The sequence below is a fragment of the Acipenser ruthenus genome, chromosome 3 (assembly GCF_902713425.1).
Source record: "Acipenser ruthenus chromosome 3, fAciRut3.2 maternal haplotype, whole genome shotgun sequence".
In the NCBI taxonomy this organism is placed as follows: domain Eukaryota; kingdom Metazoa; phylum Chordata; class Actinopteri; order Acipenseriformes; family Acipenseridae; genus Acipenser; species Acipenser ruthenus.
In genome coordinates this window covers 41,312,321-41,332,629 of record NC_081191.1, presented here as the reverse complement: position 1 = coordinate 41,332,629, position 20,309 = coordinate 41,312,321, and the positions used below count along the sequence as shown (strand labels likewise).

The window sequence follows — 20,309 nt, the reverse complement described above, 5'->3', positions numbered from 1 at the left end:
CTATCATGCACTTTGTAAGGAGTTATAAGCTAGTTTTACATTTGACTGAAGATTTTTAAAAGAAATGCGTCAAGTGGCCATATTGGTTTAGGCACAAACACAATTTTTGAAAAAGTCAATTGTATTGACACAGGGATGAGGCTTGTCAACTTTGGAGTTAATGAAATAAACAATTTTTCAACTGAAGCGGTTTTAAATTTAAGAAGAAAATGTAGGTCTGACGGCCATCTTGTTTTACAAAAGAACACAATATTTGAATTCCATTGTCCCCAGGATGACGCCTACCAAGTTAAGAGTTAGTTGGTTAAACAGTTTGCAAACAGAAGCACTTTGATGTTTTGGCAAATTTGGTGGCAGCCATTTTGATAGTAAGATTTATCGCAGCAACTTCTGCTTTGCAAACTTGAAGCAGGTTTGGTTGCTGATGACATATGCGAAGTTTCAGATCAATCGGTTCACCGGTTCCCAAGAAGAATATTTTGAAATTATCTTTACAATAACAATAGGCTTCCCAAGCCAGCTTGGAAGCCTACTACGACTACAACTACGACTACGACTACTACTAATAATAATAATAATAATATACCCTATCTCAAATATGTATGATACACTCAGGAGCATTTGTGACCCAGCCCCAAACTATACATTCCCAAAGTACAGCAGGTGTGTGGTTGAGTTTGCAAATATCTGTATAGGCATTTAACAACAACAACAAATAAGAACATCTATTAATACAGCACTATACCTCAACTCAAGTACAAACAATTTTTTAATCAGATAATTGTAAAAGACAAATAAAAGGTGACTCAACATTCCTTAAACAAGGAAAAATGTGGTCTGTACAGTTAAATAAATAAATAAATAGGCTGGCCATTAATGTGTCACAGTCGTAGAGCATATCCGTTTCTGAAGACCACAGAATATCAAGTCATGATGTGTAAATTAAAAAACACTAAATAGTTTATCATAATTAGGCACTAGCCTTGTCCAATTATTCTACACGAAGGACACGTGTTTTCCCCACCCTTGCTTTGACACATCTGTTATTAACGCAGCTCTATACTTCAACTAAAGTATTGAAACTATTTTTGAATCAGATAATTGTAAAGAAAAATAAAGGTGAAAGGACTTTGTGATATTTAGCAAGCACACAAAGGCACAGCAATTTGAAATAGATGCAAACAAACCTTCTTTGTTTCAAAGGTGTACATGTGCAGTATAGCCACTATTTTTACCCAATTACCTTGCACTTGAGGGAAGCACATTACAGTACCTTTCTGTTATACTGTACTTCCAATCATTGTCTGTTGAAAAATAACATTAAAAAATCAGTATTGACCATATAATGAATTATAATGAAGTAATTTTATAATTTTGGGAGGAAAGACTTGTCTTCATTGTAGGTGAAATGCGTGTGTTGCTTCTCATGCCTTTAGAACTGCAGGCGTGGCTCTGGCTCGTTTTGACAAAAGAGATCTGACTTTCTAGAGACGTGTGATACACCTGTAAACTTTCTTTATCGGCACACAGGCAGCGCTCCAGATAAGGTGTTGGGTCTGGGAGTAACCTACCCTCTAATCTACAATTTATTTTCAAGGGGTAAAATGCAACATTACCTTGAAGTCATGAGTAGTGGTTTCGCCTTCACTCGCCACTCATTTGCCAATTTTTTTTTTTAAAGTGACGAAGAAAACAATAGTGGAATCGTCACTAGTGAAAATAAAATACTATTTAATTAGTTTAAACACAATCAAACATGACTGAAGGTCAGATCATTTTGCCAGTTAAGTGATTCATGGTTTATATGGAACATTTAAAAATGTCACTACTTGCATTCCGTAGAGCTCCGCTGTGGAAGCGGGAAGAAAATGTCACAGAAAAAAAATACTTTTTTATTTTTTTTTATTTTTTTTATTTTTTTAAGCGTGGCAACAGCAATAATGAAAATCGACCGAGCAGTAGAAGAACCTGTAGAAGATGAAGACTTGGATGTGGAAACAACATCACAACCCAGACAAAAAAGAAAAGTTCACAAGCCTCAGATAAAAGAACAAGAAAAGAAGTGGTGAAGTTTCAGCCTTACCAGAAAAAACTCTGTTTCCATGGGTTGTCTATAATGCAGAAAGTTCACATATGACCTGTAGTTATTACATTGCCACAAATAAATGCAATTGCCTTTACAAAAGGCTGCCGAGATTTCCTGAAGGATAATTTGACGAAACACAGCCATACAAAAGATCACATCGTTGCAACAGAAGCACGTGCAATGAAGCCGTACACAGAGCAAGCCATCACTAATGCATTCAGCAAGGAGAAGGAAGCCGTGGTGTCAGCTATGCTGTTCAAATGATAAAACACTACTGATATACACAAAATGCTTGAAAAATGGCAATCCATCTGTGAATTTCTTGTGTGTGTGTAATCTTGAAGGTGAAGGAACAGCTGAACATATATACTGTTGAAGTGTTTGAGGAGTACAATCTTGACCTAAAGAAATGTGTGACCGTAGCAAGTGATGGTGCATCAGTGATGACAGGTAGATTGGGAGGTGTTGTTCACAAATTGAAGGCTGTGTGTCACATCATTGTTGCTATGCAATGCATTGCATACCGTTTGTCTTTGGCTGTATGTCAAGCTAGTCATAATGTAGGTTATCTCAACACATTTCAAGAGGCGTTGGGATTAATATATAAACACTGCAGCAATAGTCCGAAGAGAATGCAAACTCCGAGGAATCTGCAGCTCCTCCAGATTAAATTCAAAGAGGTGTGTGAAACCCGATGCTTAAGCCTTGTGGACTTAGTGCAGTGTGTACTGGAACACTTAGACTCCCTTATGGCAGCACTGATAGAAGATAAACAGCAACCTGGTAATACTCTTGCAAGTGGGCTTCTGAAGTTAGTTGGAACATATTAATTTCTTGCTGTTCTTCATTTCATGGCTGATGGTATGGGTGTGACTGGAATTTTGTGTCACACATTCCAAAAACAAGACTTTAGCTATGTTAGTATGGCCTTGTCATCTACATTATCAGCTTTAGAGGAATTAAAGATAGCATCAGGGAAAAAGGACTTCGAATCCATTGTACCAGCTGAACCGAACAGTATCTTTGAATGGTCTGGTTGTGTAATTAAAAGACAGTCAAGAACAGAGGGCTACATTTTCAAAACTCAAAACACACTTTTTACACAATCTGTGTGAAAACACACACAAACATTTCGAATGACGTGAAATCTTCTCTGCGTTTTCAGTATTAGACCCAGGACATTTACCAGCTCCAACATCAAGTCAGACCTACGAAACCAACTTAAAGTGAGCCGTGTAAACCTACTAATCCAAATGTCTGTCAACTCAGACACACCTGATCTTGACAAACTACATTAATTTAATTTTTAAAAGGTTTTCAGATATTGGTGCATTGACAAAAAACGCAGGATTGTAGTTTGAAACTATAGCAGAGGTGTTGAAAATCTTCTTCTTCAGTGTTACTTGGAAAAGTGGAGCAAGCATATTATGCCAAACAGTACACACAGTATTGTTAACAAAGACGTATAGTTTAAATAACATTCTAACAATGTCTTTATCCACTGTAAAGATATGTAAATACATGAAAGTACTCAGAAAACAAGTACATGTTGAACTTTACTGTATACCATAGACTGGTGGATTTTAGGCATTGTAGCAAAACTTTAGAATATTGTACTTTAATTTAGAAAAGGGAAACCTGAGATGAATATATATGGAAAGAAATTCATAGGATATGAAATATTGGATTTTTTGTGTATCATTGCCATATGATAGGTTGTAAAATAATTGCAAAAGCTGCAAAAAAGAATGTTTACAAAATAAATTCTGTTATGAGTAATTCATAATCTGTTTCTGCGTCTTTATATATATGTAGCATTTCAGGGCAATTAAATCTGGTGCTTGAGTTGTAAAGTTCTGAAAGTTTACAGCTGTAAATGACAAATTTATTGAAACATACTGTACAGGAATACTTAAATGATTTAATTAACTAATTGTTTTGATCAATAAAGTGATTTAAGGTATAGGACTTGAGCTGTGCATCAGTAGTGACTACTGAATATCTCGAGTGACTAATGCTTTTATCAAGGATTAGTCACTAGTGACTACAGAAAATCTAAAACCCAGGTAAAATACTGAATCGCGATAAATACTGTACAATCTTTAATGGTAATGGGGTTCAGTAGGCATTGAAAAAAGAGACTTCCATTTTAACCGCAATGTTACTTCAAATTACTGTACAACCACGCGTGTGTTAAAACAAGGTTATTTATCGTCTCAGCGCATTTTGTTTGAGGTACAGTTGCTTTATCGGGACGCATCAGAAGTAAAAATATCCCGAATAAGTGGCTGTCTCAATTAAATGAGACATTTGCGACGACCTTAGGTCACACTTTTTTTTTTTTAATAAATGAAAAGAAAAATACTGGAATTACATCACATTATGATTAAATGTTAAATACATTTAAAATACGAGTCAATTGTTTGTTTGTTTTTTTTATTCCTAAACAAAATGAATCACTGTTTTGTATTTCTACATTAAATAAAAAAGAATGAAACCCCATCTTATCACAAGACGAGGCACCTGCAATGCTGATACGCCAGAGACTCCAGCGCCTTCAAGAGTTCAACGTGGTTTACGCAAGTTACAGTGTAATCACGTACTCACTGCACTGCATATGCAAACCTGTCTTGCTCTGAAAAGCGATCTCCGTTCATCATTTGAAAATAATTGTATCCCAATTAAATGAAGAGATGTCCCAATTAAACGACATAAATAGCATTGGGAAGAACCATCTCCCAGAGTAGTATCCCATTTAAACAGACATCCCGATTAGGCGGCACCGATTTATCACACTGACAGCAAATTAATTATGTTACTAATATTTTAACATTAAATTCTTACTCAGTGAACATGTTAAAACTTCAATATAAAGCCATACAGATAATTAAAATAAGGAGCTGCATTAAGAAGTTATAAAACAGCGACACATTATAGACACCTTTTTTTAAGCGGTTACATCCGACGATGGTTCCAGTTGGATTGGGGTGTTTACGCTTCAACCTGTATAACACTGTAGCTTTGAATTTTTCTTATTCTTACTGCGATTGGCTGCAAAGACAACAGGGCTAGCCAGAGACTGGATAATGTTTGTTGGGTTGGTTTTTCTTGTGTACAGTTTCCTAGTAACTGAAGACATTGTATTCTGGGAGATGTAGTTGTTAGTGGAAGTTTTAAGTGAGGCAGACAAGCTGTGCAGCAAAATTGCTATGCGTATTTTTACACATTACGTTGAAATTTTGTGCGTATTTCAGATTTTTTAATGTGTAAAAACAGCAGGTACACAGCTTATCTGGACCACTTACACTCACTATAATATGCATCTTTTTTAAAACCGGATTCATGAAGCAAGGGGGGAGGAAACTAAACCCCAATTGTCTGATCCTTTTTTGCTCTTCTGGACATTTTTTTTTCATAGATATTTGGGTTTATTCAATTGATCTTAGTGGTGGTGGATCTAAATACAGCAGCCCTTTAAATCCTTAAAAGAAGGGGACTTGTGAAAACCAGTAAGAACATAAGAAAGTTTACAAACGAGAGGAGGCCATTCAGCCCATCTTGCTCGTTTGGTTGTTAGTAGCTTATTGATCCCAGAATCTCATCAAGCAGCTTCTTAAAGGATCCCAGGGTGTCAGCTTCAACAACATTGAAAGTATGAAAGCATGTGTCACTATAGTGTACAGCATTTTTATCTTTAAAAGTAAGTCAGTAACATTAACCACCCAATGTGTGCTTTCTATCAAACACATTATTAAAAATACTTCCAGTTCTACTGCACAACTCTAAAAATTAGAGGAACTACAGTATATACAGAATAATGTACGTGATAGATTTGAAATATAAAATGCGAATTCCTTCTACAACTAGAATCCAATTGTATTCCGTGTTCAAAACCAGAAACCACCATCATCATGCAAATGCATGCTCCATCAATGGTCACTGTAAAGAATTACTGTACTGCATCCATTTTAAACACTGAAGCCAGGAGGCCTTGTTTTTCGAGTTCTGACCAGAAGTACAAGACACAATGTAAGCGCACTTGTAAAGTGGTATTATGGGGCAAATGGGAGCCCTGGCTAGACCACTTTGTAATCAGCCACAAGGTGCTTTACTGTAGCACTTTTGTTCTTCATCGAACTGGAGCTGCTTCCTGTTTCAGATAATTACATACAGGTCCCACTGGTGCTCTCACAAACCAAAAGGTGACCTACATTCAACACTAGGATGTAGGCAGCAACAGTAAAAAAAGATGGATTGCACTTGTTTAACACTGAACACGATTTCCTCTCTCCCCAGCATTCCTCATAATATATCAGATATACTGTAGGCCTACTGCACTGTACTTGTTTGTAGGCAGGCAGGCTAAACAGGTGACACCCACTGTACACTAAACACTGTAAATATGACTTTTTATTTAATTTAAATGGTGTATGCACTATATACTTTCATCAATGTTATCCTGAGATTTTCCACTTTATCAGTCCTACCAGTCAACTGAAAGTTACAAGTCCTAAAGGACCAATGAACCTTGCATTACAGAATCTCTGGACTTCTATAAAGTTGGAAAAGGAACTCTGTTTTTATTATGCAGTGGTTATTAAAGATGGGGATTATTGTATAGTTCCAAAAAAAAAAAAAGGAAAGCATGTGGAGAACAGGCCAAATAGATTGATACTGTACTTCAAGAATTACAGTATGCATCATAAACACTATATAGTGTCTAAATAATCTGCAGCTCTCAGACTGAACTACAAAAGTGTCTCCTGGAATCTGCAGTCTTACGAGAGCACATGACCTACTTGTTTGTAATGGCTTTACCTTAAAAATCAATAGAAACCAAGTTTGTATTTAACTGTGTGTTTCTGCAAAATGTTATCTAAATCAGAACAGAAAGGCTGTTGTGACATTTACAGATTTACTTTAAACACAACAGGAACCATAATCCACCTATGTCACAGTTTTACCCGTGTGACATGATTGATGGACAAACAGACATACAGCATAATTTTAGTATACAGTGGCCTGCTTTTGCAGGGAAGATAACAAGATACTGTATGGTAGATAACCACTGTTTAAGATACAATGAAAACAACCTCCAAGCCAGAGGCAACAGAAAAGTAGAAAATCAACTCTACATTCTGCAGCAGCCAGACCACAACAAAATCTTAAATCAGCAGGAAGGGGGAGACTATAGGTGGTGTATCATCAAACTGTGGCTTAGTGCTTAAATAAATTACTTAAACAATGTGAATTATTTTATAAAGCACAGCTGTCACTGCACTTGCACAAACAGGGCAAGAACACTCAGTAAATATAAATGCAAAGTGGATCCTGGCATTGATGCCAGGTCCTAGCACACTTTTAATGACCTCACTTGTTTGAAAAAAATGTTATATATCATGTTCCTGTATGTGTGCCCGTGATTACTGCTTGGTAGAGTGGAGTAAACATGTTAATGTGTGTAGCTATTTGTTACTTTTTAGTGCATTTACTGCAGTATAATTGTAACTAGTTGTTATTGAACAAGATAACATTTTAATTGTAACAATTATGCTGGAATTGTAATTCTAGTTGATCCCAGATCTGGTAGAGTATCCCATTTAAGGCTGTAAAAAGATTATGTTTTTCTGTTTGTGTTTTAAGTCCACTGACTGTCAGCATAAAGGCAGGACAGTTCTTTTGTAGTATTTTAGAACATACTGGGCACTTTCCACTTCTGTATAGGGCACTCAATGCCTCAGTGTGCTGCACTAGTGATGCTCTGCCCAAGGTCACTACAGTGTCTTTATAATTGGATGTTAATATCCTGTTTTAAGGCTGTGGGCCAAATGGCCAATAATAAAATACCTTATGGGACCATGCAGTAACATATTGCAGTCAAAAGTAAGGTTTTGGTTAAATCCAAAAAACAAAAATGAGGTACAGTAAGGTTAGGCCCAAGAGTAACTCCTAGCCCATTTGAAATTGTCGTACCTTTCCTGTGTACAGTACGTTTGTCCATGCTCCCCTTCTCGCTGTCCAGATTAAGTGATTTCCTGTCGTACCTCCAGAGACTCTAGAAATAACTATAAATACCCTATGTAAATGAGTCAGACAAGCATCTCAGGCTGCTAAACATGAACATTGGGCTTTGGAAACAAATAACATGGCACAAGTTTTGACAGCTAAGTTGCAAATTTAATAATTAGGCCTAAATCAGGAAACAATTTTATAACAGGCTACGCAGGAACCTTTTCTAATCGAAAAATGCATTACAAAAAAAAAAAAAAAAACTGTCTACTTGAATCTTACAGTAACAAATGATGTAAGGGAGCCGACACACTTTCCTTTCAGACTCGGCTGAAGGCTACTGTAGGTTTCTTAAACCACTAAACAAACATCTGTCTTGGTTTTAAAAGTAAATATTGTTTTATTATTTGTATTCCATGTTCACTGGAAAATGTATGTATTTACACCACACATCCTAAAGATGCCATGCACCCCAGACTCACCAGCTTATCAAATACAGCAGAACCGGAGTCCCATTTGAAGGCAATAGTGCTACAATAAAGCCAGCTTCATTAGGGTTTCTGGGTCTCAAAACAAGCACATGGTAAATTAGGCTCTTCTTTTGGGCTGCTTGTCTGCAAAGCCATCACATCTCGACCCCATATAAACTTTCCAGCTTTTAAAGTTTAAATATATATTTTTAAAATAACTGTTTTGTAGTTTCTAATAAAATCCCGCCCTAAATTAGGTAGTACACTATTAACTTTGCAATGCTAGAACTACTGTACAGCTACTATAGATGGAAAACCTATTGACTTCATTATAACCAGAAAACTGCAGTGACATATGTAGGACAACCATGTTACAACATGTTTATGTTTTTCTTTATTTTTAAAATTGGAAGCGAGTGCACTTGTTTACTGTCCTAGCATACAGTATGAACCTAGAAAAATCTGAAATCATATTAGCTCTATTAACTAACCCTTCAATAATATTAATGCTCAAGAACACTTCTCGAAATGGGTTTCAATACAGTGGCTAGACTTCATCTGTCGGGGGGGGGGGAGAATATACACTAGTCCAGCATAAACAATCGACACAGAATGAGCTGCTAACAGAGGGAACACAGCTCTGATCTATTGGGGCAATTAACCAATAGTTTTACATTGCAAACCAAGCACAAAATAAAACCCTAGATACTGCAATCAATTTAAAAAGTCTAATGTGCAATTTCCTTGCAACTCAATGGATTGTACAGTATGGACATCAGGAATGTCTTACAGCACAGTACAGCTGCTGAAGAAGCTACAATAAAGTTTCTATTACAGACAAGGGATGGGCATTTCCGTATATTTTAATAATCAAATACACGTAATTTACTAAACGATTAAATATTTACACCATTATACTTTACATTAATGTCCCATTGGCAAAAACTAATTCTTACATAATACCAAAATTTAAGTAATACTGTACGTAAAAAAAAAAAAAAAAAAAAAAATCGCTGTAATATTTGACAGTGTTCAATAAGCATCTCTTTTTATGAACAGGAACTGTAATTACATACATAAGTGTAATGCATATTGTATTAATACGATATGCATTGTAAAGCGCTTTGTGACGGTGGTCCACTATGAAAGGTGCTATATCAAATTATGACTGATTGATTGATGCATAAAGCCCAACATATTCACAATTTCCAAACAGCAATTAAAGGCAACATAATAGCATACAGGTAATGAATCAACACATGTCTATTATTATTTATTACTTAGCTGACACCCTTATCCAGGGCGACTTACAATTGTTACAAGATATCATAATATTTTTTTTTACATACAATTACCCATTTATACAGTTGTAAAGTACCTTGCTCAAGGGTACAGCAGCAGTGTCCCCACCGGGGATTGAACCCACGACCCTCCGGTCAAGAGTCCAGAGCCCTAACCTCTACTCCACACTGCTGCCCATTAAAGTAACATATCACATTAAACATGGTACATACCTCCCTGCCCTGGTATACGTTCTGCTAAATGAAGCCTTAAATAATGTAGTACAGAGCAGACCAGGGCTTCCCAACCATGGTCCTTGGGACCCCATATGTCTTCTGGTTTTCATTCCAACTGAGCTCTCAATTAACTTAACTAAACCCTTAATTGAACTAATAATTTGCTTAATTAGACCTATTTACTTGTTTTCAGCTCTTAAACAGTTGATTTCAAGTTAGCTATAACTTGAAATAACTTGAACTCTGCAACTTTTTAGGAGCTGAGAACAATTAAAAAATGTCTAATTAAGCAAATTATTAGTTCAGATTAAGGGTCTAGTTAAGTAATTGAGAGCTCAGTTAGAATGAAAACCAGCAGACACAGAGGGTCCCCAGGACCAGGGTTAGGAAGCCCTGGAGAAGACATTAAACCATTAAGTGTCATTAAACTAAAAGTCAAGTTTAAGTCTAAATAATTATACCATGACCAGCGACAATATCACATTGTATGATATCTCTTTGTTGTAAAATACCTCTATTTTGAAGTCTCGTGTATTAATTCAATTGAATTAAGTACGGTGTTAATATGTGCAATGGTGCATTCCAACCACCTTTCTTAACCCATAGCTACAGCATTTAAAAACACTTTTTTTTTTTAAATCTGTCAGGAGCTTGAGTAATTTACAGCCATAAAAAGAAATAATGACTTATTTAATATTTATTCATAGTAATACGCTGGGCTGCTGTGGCAGGCTTGGTGTGGTTAATGGGTCTGTTCAGACCACATATCTGTTGCAATACATGATAGATTATACGACTGTTAATTTTAAAAACTATTAACAGTTTTCTAATGGAATATTCCAATAAACAATTACACTTGCCCATCTCTATTACAAACCTAAAACATGCATTATGTTTGGTTTACTGTATGCTACGCAGCATTTGTTGGAACTTGATGTCTTCCCAAAACACTACAGCATGGACAATTATTAGCCTACAGTACACAACAGTAACATTTCATGATTGGGCATATTTTCAAAGCTTTTGCTCGAGTCATTTAAATACTGGAATATGGCTACAGACAATGAATGAGAAGATAGTAAGAATTAAAGTTTACTGATTTACTGTAGCTCACCTGTCTCTTTAACACACTCATATTGTATATTTATCATTTTATAACATGGAATTTTTCCTTTCAAAAGTTAATTGAAGTCTAAGTGCAACTTTGTCTATGCCTTAAAAACCACCATTTATGAACTAGGGTTAGAAACTAACAATATTCTGGTACTGGTCCAAAGGACTAGTACCTTTTAAAACTTGCTAGTCCTAATGTGAAGTGCCTGTTGGAATCATCAACATCTGGGGTCCCTAAAAATAGGTTTACATTTTATTTTCCTCAAAAATAAGCAAAATTTAGATTTTAAATAAAAAGGTACAAAGGCACCTTTGCAAACGCTCCTACTGATCGATCACCTGTTTGCACCTCGTCACAGCGGTTACTGTACTGTGTGCTGAGAAACTGACACTGACAGCATCAGACGGAATGACAGATGAAAAAAAATTCTCTCAGCCATGTCACAAAGCTCCGCCTGAAATTGACACCGATGACACAAATAAAATGTGTATTTATTGTTCATTACATGTGTTGCCATTTACAAAAATGCGACCGGTTTGTGGAGTTGGGGATTACAGCCTGTGAGTGATTAAATAACTATGAATTACTACCTACAATAATTAATGTACTCACGTACACACACGATCTTCACTAAAGTCTCAATTTAAAAACAGTACGTGTCACTGTAGCCCTCGGGATGAAATTGTTAGCTAGGTGGCTACATTTGTTTTTTTTGTTTTTTAATTATCAGTGGGAGAAAACCGCTTCAGCAAGTACAGTAGAATCTGCCAGAACTGACGGACGCTGAATATACTAGGTTGGATACTAATGAGAGCATAACAAATACAAAAGAAAGAAGCAGATATTTTCAAGAAAGCTGGGAGACACTAAATGGATTTGAATATGTGAAGCAGCCCCTTCCGGTTTGTCAGAGCCGCCAGTGAACGTGTTACTTTTTAAACGCTGCAATAACAGTTCTGATTGTGACGCATCCACAGTATAATTTGACAGAACAGGTGATTTATTTGCACTATGCGGGACCTTATTTTTCCCAATTGATGCTTGAGTCCCAGAGCACTCAATCGCCGCCTATGCATCTATTACCAGTGATTAAAGCCTGGTTTTCAAATTAACTGATTATCGCTCACCATTACTGTATTGCTATAAAGAAAAAGTAATTTCAGCTTCCAATCACTTAAAATATGCTGACGTTAATGTAAACAACACCAAGCTGTACCGACAGCGAGTCCTATACTAAACGTGTTACTGTTGCAGATAAGAACTCAACTTTATTATGAATATACTGTGTATGTTTCAAGCAACATATTATGTTCATTATGGTAATTGCTAGGGGTGGGTTAGAGTACTCAAGTACTCGAAACAACTAGAATTACTCGAGCACTAATTTATTACTTTAGTACTCTAAAAAATGTACATAATACCACCACCACCACCAATGAGAGTAGTGGGGTTAGGGGACTGATACAGAGCCAGAGCCTGTGTGTGTGCGAGTGTGAGTGTGAGTGTGTGTGTGTGTGTGTGTGTGTGTGTGTGTGTGTGAGAAAGCGAGTTTTTAGGCTAGAGACAGGAGGAAGGATTTATTGTTTTTGTGGTGTGGTCCTGACCCAAACAGGGATAAACAACGAGAAGGGCTGAATCAGTGAAAATAATTAATTCACCATTCGCGTGCGTTAAATAAATGCAATCAGGGAAAATAAATAGAAACCTTTTTAAGGACTTAAACAATTAGACAACATTGCAGACTATTTTTAACATGTGTATTACAACACAAAAGGTACTCCTCTCACAAACTGCTATTACAGCAGTCACTTTGAACAATACGATCCCACTGTTCACACAGAGAAGATGTATTGTAGTGAAACCAAGGGCATAGCTGTAATATAGAATTCATCAAGTTCAAAACTAAAACTTATGAAACACGCCCATCTGTTTGCTTTGGAGCGCCCCACACTGCACTAAAAAAAATAAATAAAATACAACCAGTTTTTAAAGTTAACAATACTATTTTTCAATACAATTAGATAAAACAATGCTTAATCCAATGAAGACGAACGCAAACCAAATGGAAAAAGTAGAAGCCTGTAGTTTACGGTTTTGTGTTGTTCACCTTGCCTGCAGTGTGTATAAGTTAATTTAAATTAACCCAATTACATTTTTTTTAAAAAGTGTGTGTTTTATTGTGGGTGTTCAACAGGACATCTGCAATTACAGAACAGCTTTTAATTATTCAAGCGAGCTGAACCGAGAATCTGTGAAAGAGAGGGACGCTGGGAAATCTTTATTTTTTTACGTGAATGCGCAAGCGCCGTTGTGAAGGGGAGGGACGCTGGGAACTCTTATTGTATCAGACAACGGCTTTGATTTTTAATGAAAAAAATATAAAGGTTTTTGGTTCTGGACATGTTTTGTTTCCTGCCAACAATATACAAGTGAATGAAACTAAAAATGTAGTCTTGTCACTGTGTTTTAAGTTTAATTTAAATAGAGTTGTTTTTTAATGTTTTTTCGATGTTGGATACACACAATTTTTATGGAGCTTCTGGAGAAATGGTACGTTGTAAAATCGACTATGATTTTTTTTTATGCTATTAAAATAGATTACATTGTAGTGCTAATTTACAGTCCTCCTTTATGCTTTTATGTTTAGCATTGTTTGTCTTTAAGTGGATCTATATGGTACGCGCTTTGAATAACAAACCGAGGTTAAAATATGACTTTAAATATTGGAAGTTAAATATAAAAATATGAAATGAGTGAAACATTAAATGTATGGCCGTTTAAACGGTAAACAATCGGATTAACAATGGGTTTAAACGTGTAGTCAATTAAACGTAGATTTACAGCCCTAGTTTTAAAGTGTTTATTTATTTATTTTTTAAGTAAATACTGAGAAAAGTAATTTTCTAATAGCAATAGTGCCCTCTCGAAGGCTCTACCGTGTGGTAGTTGACCTTGACTTTTGTTAGGGCCCTCGCTTTCGGCTCGAGACGCATAACTACAGTCGTAGTCAACTACCACGTGGTAGAGCCTTCAGGCGGGCACTACCGCTCAAGTATGACTGTCTTGTGCTTCGATTTGGGTTCCCTTCCCAATGGTATAATATTAAAAACTCACGGCAGTATTTCAACATAGACTTCATCCATAACTTCAAGCACTCAATCATGGGTCATTCCATACCAACTCAACCAGAGCCATTGCCCAACCGTCTCAGATTTTGCTACAAAAATTCACATGGGGGTTTTCGGGCCCGCCTAGTTTAGATATGTTTTTTTTGTTTTTAGAGCTGTGACCTGGCAATGAAAAAGTGACCCTGACCAGAAAAATCACCCTGGGCTCAACTTAGATGTTACCATCATGCGTAGCACCTCGTTTGACTCGTAATGAATAGGACTTATGAGAAAAAAATACCAGGAGTACCTAACTCACTTTTAGCAAGTTGCCAGACGAGGGGTAAGTGACGAGTTTTATTCAAACTTGAGCCCAACCCTTTACCCAGTAGGGGATGCGGATCCTAAAATTTTGTGAAACACTTTTGGTTTCAAGTCCCCCCACTGGTCATTAATCCCCTCTGAAATTAGAATTTTTGGTATTTCTACAAAGTTTAGGCCGAAATAACTCAGGAAAATAACAAAGGAAGTCAGTCATTTAGAAAAGGGGAGGAGCTTCGGTACACTAACTCATCGACCCGGAAGGGAAATGATGTGGCAGCCGTGGATTAGAGGAGCAGCTGCAATCGTTTACCAAGGGGTCACGAGTGATGGTATAAATAGGGGTCAAAGCGACATAATCTGTTCCTTCGTTTTGGTTATTGATAAAAGAACCTGGAAGGACCTGTGTTGTGACTATACGTATCGTGAGTGTTTGTTTGTCTTGTCTAATTGTTGCTTCTTGTTATTAGATAGCTGACACATTCCAGAGCTGTCGCCATCGGCCAGCACAAACCTGGAACAGCACTGCACTCGTATCACCATAAACTGTATTTGCACCACAAGCACTAATTCACGCACTAAACAGACTTGTGTATGTTTTGTGTTTAATGTGGGGGTACAATTAACGGGACTGTTACTTCAGGACCAACCTGGGGATTATAAAGTAAGTAATACACGCCGCTGTATCACTTACCAGCTTTATTGTTTATTGTTTGTTTTGCCGTCAGGCACTGGACAGAAAACTAATAAAACAAACCTTTGCACCTGGATTATAATTGTCTGTTCATTGATCATCTGCACACTATTAAACACTTTGCCACAGAGCTAAAAAAAATCAAGCAAAACATTTTGATTTTTGAAGTTGCACTTGACATGCATTCTAAATACCACATAGTCCTAACCGAACTGGAGTTATTCTTCAATTTTGCATTGTCTGGGGTTCGCTCTAGAGTAAAAAGTGACAGGGTGTGCTTCCAGTGACACTAGCTTGGAGCTGAGGGGTTATGAACTTGCATGTGGAACTTAGATTTCTTTGTTACAGTGACACATTTGAAACTACCAAAACCTCAATTAGTTGCTGTGGCAATGTGTCCCACCCCTGTGTGTATTTTTGTGTTATATGTTGCAATTTAGTGTGTTAATGTTGGTGTATAGATATTGCTGCACGCGATATAAATGGGTGTGTGTAGGACGAGTTATTTAAAATGTATAATTGTATTTAGGCACGGGGATTGCACTTCACGTGCATTTAAAGTATTTAATATGTGAGCACGGAGTTGCACAGAATTAGTTCAAGTGTTGGGATTCAAGTGAATAATTAATTAGTAATTGAATCCCGGCACAACAGTATATATAGATGCACGTTTCACTCACTCGGGGTTGTGTGTTCGGTGAGTGGAGAACGGGTGTGGAGAGGAGAAAAAGTAAACAAAAGACAAGAAAAGTAAAGTTTCTTTGACTCACCGTGTTTGTTTGTCTGTTTACTGTTTTGTCGTTTTGTTTGCCTATTTATTTTGGCCCAAAGTGCCATGTGCTGTTTTTTTTTTTTTGTTTAAAACCTTTTAATTTGGTCATTATTAAACATGCAACAGCACAATTCACATTTCACTTCGCAGTACTGTGTGTTTCTTCCGGGTCTGACGTCACCACTACAGCCTGCTTGTCACAGTTGCGTTTAAAAAAAAAAAGACAAATTGATAGAAAACACAAAAAATAGATTACCATGGTAAACTTGAGGGGATAACAACTTCTGGCGTCACTGGAATCAAACTAAAAATCTCAGTTCTTATGTCAAGTATATAACTACGCAAAAAGGAAAGGATTGTAAACATTTTAAAAGTTGCTTGCAGAATGTGGTTGGTTAATAGCTGCTGTAGAAGCCACATATCATAAAGTTCAGTAATCATCACATTTAAAATTATTGCAGGCGTGAACTGGAGCGGGGAGTGAGATTTTCTTCACAATGTTCTTCCATTCATAGAACAGTCTGTCCTCAGAAGGGCCACTTGAAAGTGTTCGGTCTGGCAGGATGCATAACCTTCACTTGTGCTCCATCATCAGATGTTCTCAACTTCTCCAGGGAACATTTTATTGTCATGCAACACCTTCACCCAGTCACCAACTTGTAGACACAGCTGAGCTGGACCCTCCTGGACAACTGCACCTTTCAACACTGTCACCACACAGAATACCATACTTTGACTGGTAAATGAGACCTTTATCTTGTGTTTTCTATCAGGTTGTAGTTTTTAAAAAACACCAAAGTGAGGTTTTGGTAGTTTCAAATGTGTCACTGAAACAAGTTCCACACGCAAGTTCATAACCCCTCAGCTCCAAGCTAGTGCTACTGGAAGCACACCATTACTTTTTACTCTAGATCTAACCCCAGAAAATGCAAAATTGAAGGATAACGCCAGTTCGGTTAGGACTATGTGGTATTTTAGACTCAAAGTTGCCATAAGCAATGCTCAAATGCAACTTAAAAAATCTGCCAAAAATCCAAAATCCACGAATACCAAAATGTTTTGCTTAATTCTTGTAGATCTCATCAACATCTATCCAAAAATAAATATGGGTAATTTTTTGGAGCCCTCCCAGTTATTTCATCTTATTGCAGGCGTGAATTGTTCGCTTTGAAGAGTGACTTTGGTTGGTGTTGCAGCTGTCTCTCTCACACACACCCACATTATCAGCCTGTACAGTGTTTGTTTTTTTTCAACCCAGCAAAAACTTCCTATTGGTATTTTCTATTTCAAAGGACAATGAAAACATCCAATATTTATTTTATGGTTTACAAATTTTATTAAGGTGAAAATGTAGTGTGCTCATTCTACTCTCTCAAATACGTTTTTCACAGCACTTTAAAAGACAGCGTGATAAAAAACGGTCTGTGGGGTGACACCTATGGCAACAACACCTGGTGGTAAAGGGGTTAAAAAGACAACTCTAGGATATCTAACTATAAAGTTGTCTTGTACTGAAAAAGCAGGCATACATATTCATATTAGATTAGTTTAATGGTCTGCTGTTTCGAGTGCAGTTATCTTGTACACCACTTGGTCTTCATTTTCGAAGTAAAACTTTCCTACACCTTTATACAGCTTACAATGAGCCATACATTAACACTGAAACACTGGCTGTAAACGATTTCTGTTAATCTATGTTCAATCTAACACTTCATGTAAATTATTATCGTGACCTCACAGCCATTCGTTTTCCTGAGCTTTTAGATTTAACATTAAGCAAAACTTGCTGAATTTTGCTGTGATGCACAATGGTGGAAAAAAGCCTCTTTCCCACAGTACTTCAGATTAAATTTGAGCAATGCAACAATGCCTTATTTCTGGAAAAGCACAGAATCATAAACAACACAAGTAAGCTAAACTTGAGAACAACAGTAAACTTCCTCTATGTGATCAAGGCCAGCTCACAATTAAGTCGTTTCTCAATTTTGGTAAAATCTGAACTCAATAACAACAACAGTTCACGTTAAGTACTACGCAGTCGATTTGATCAAACTATACGTTGCTGGTATACAGCAAGTCACAGCTGCTAGTGATTAGCCTAGATCATTTTACAGCACCATGGATTCCCCCAAAACATCTCACTGGGGTATAGGCTGATCAAATCGACCCCTACAGTAACTTTACAGAAAGATAACTCTTGGATAATTAATTCATTATTCTGGAAAAGAAATACCAATAGACAGGAATTCAATTGAAATGGTAGGCTGTTATCACTACTTCAGCGCGTTGCGGTTTTAGTTTTTTCCTCCCATAGACCTGTATGTAGGTCCGCTGCGTACGAGAGTGAAGACCATTTCACCCATTCCTTCTCTTGGTGGGATTAAGATTCTGTGCTGAACTACAATTTGACATGATTGTGTGGTACACTGCATCTTTAAAAAGGGAGAAAAAACAAAAGACTGCAAGCAAGTTACTTTCTGGACCAGAGCCATGCTGTATTTACACTGTGTGGTGAAGCCTTGAACTAGCACATCAGCCCTTAGTTTAATTATTAAATAGGCTACATTCACAGAACTTCACATACCAAACTACAGTATGGATTTGTCACGAACACTATTATATTTGCCTACAAAACATGCACAATACAGTATAAAAATGAATTTAAAAGCACAGAATCTTTTTTTAAACTTACTTTAACTCCTCCCTGTTATGCCCAGTTGTTCTTCTCTCTGTGCTAAATTTGAAGTAGTGTCTTGGGTTGATTTTAGATCTATATCTTCACAAACAGGTACAAGTATAAGCCCATGACCACAGAATACATTACATTACTATAGCTCAACTATAAGGACACACTTACAGTAGCAGAGGAAACTACAATAGGATAAAACAACAACAACAAAACAAAACCATTACTCATTAGGCACTTAGTAGTTAAATGCCACATGTAACCCCTCTGTGTCAACAAATAGTAGCTAACTGGCCACCCTGTAGTGAAATGGAAATATTTAGCAGCTTAAAATGGACAGAAAGCATTCTATCCCATTATTTTGGTGACTGATCAGGATATATTTGTTTTTACAACAATGTAACACTTTTACAATATTATATAGTATATACAATAAAAACTTAGATTTTAAAGTGAGCTATACAGTAGTCACTCTATTTAGGGACAGGGCTTACAAGAACAGTGATTATATGCATAAATGTTATATGTCCACCAGTTAGCAAGACTTCTTTGAGTTTAATAGGTAGAAACGTTTAAAACTGCAGACAATGCATATGTCAGTCGCACAATACCTGTGAAACTACTTAGAATAAGTTTCATTCTCACCAAACATCAGAAAACAGAATACAAACTCTAGTTTGGCACGCATAGCTGACAGTTCATTATACGTATACAGCCAGATAGGAAATAATCCAACGATTTTTCTTTTTTAAAATACATGAAATGAATATTCCACTGTGGTCACACGACTGACTGCTGTCCTTTTGCTATGTACAAGATCAGTAGTACTACAAGGTAGGATTTATTCAGACAGATTCGACCACACGCAAGCAATAACAACAAAAGTTGAGACTCCACAAATCCTACGAGCATTTTGCAATACCATACCTCCAGAGTCCAAACATGACTACAACCCCCCGGCGCTGTGTTGAAATTGCCTGGCTGTAATGATAAGGTAAATACTGACGTTAACAGCACTGAGACGTCTACGTGCACACACCTTCAGAAACTGGGAGTAGCACCAAGCAGCCGGCAGTACCTTCTGTTTTTTTTTTTTTTTTTTTTAACTTAAAAACCTATCAGCAGCGTAACCTTACCTGCAACATGCAGAATCTCGTAGTTTTGTCTCTCTTATCTTTGAATGCGTATTTCACTACCCTATTTATGTATCCTTACAGTCGCATGGAAAACAAAGGCAGGTGTTGGTACGACAGAGGGACTAGGAAGCGTTGCTCTTTTCTCCCCTCCTCCTGCTTTCCTTCCTTTGAGCTCGCTCGCTCGCTCACTCACTCACTCACTCACTCACTCACCCACCCTTTCATACCGGACTGCCCTGCCGCCAAGAGCCGATCTACGCCTCTCAAAGAAGTAGGAATTTCGATCGGCAATTTTCGGCTACAATCGTACAACACTCCCGAGTCTTTGCGGGAAGACTTCGGCTAAACCCGGAGCTGTTGTGTGCCTCTATGGAACTGAGAGCAGAACTACACCAGT

The 20,309-nt window shown here is 37.0% G+C and overlaps 1 protein-coding gene across 6 annotated transcripts in view; it reads right to left on the bottom strand.

Moving 5' to 3' along the window:
• ptpn3 (protein tyrosine phosphatase non-receptor type 3) overlaps positions 1-20,309 on the bottom strand; it is a 190,152-nt gene that overhangs the window by 156,419 nt on the left and 13,424 nt on the right. Inside the window, exons 1-2 of one of the 6 annotated variants that reach the window (XM_059012936.1) lie at positions 19,913-20,200; positions 8,060-8,151 (exon numbers count right to left, since the gene is read on the bottom strand). The exons of 3 other annotated variants lie outside the window; for them this stretch is intronic. In XM_059012936.1, the coding sequence (XP_058868919.1) occupies positions 8,060-8,087 (28 nt within the window). In that variant the 5' untranslated portion in view covers positions 8,088-8,151; positions 19,913-20,200. Of the gene's footprint in view, positions 1-8,059; positions 8,152-18,782; positions 18,867-19,912; positions 20,201-20,309 lie in introns of those variants that run through there. 2 more of the 6 variants (XM_059012937.1, XM_034059037.3) reach the window with 2 other exon arrangements.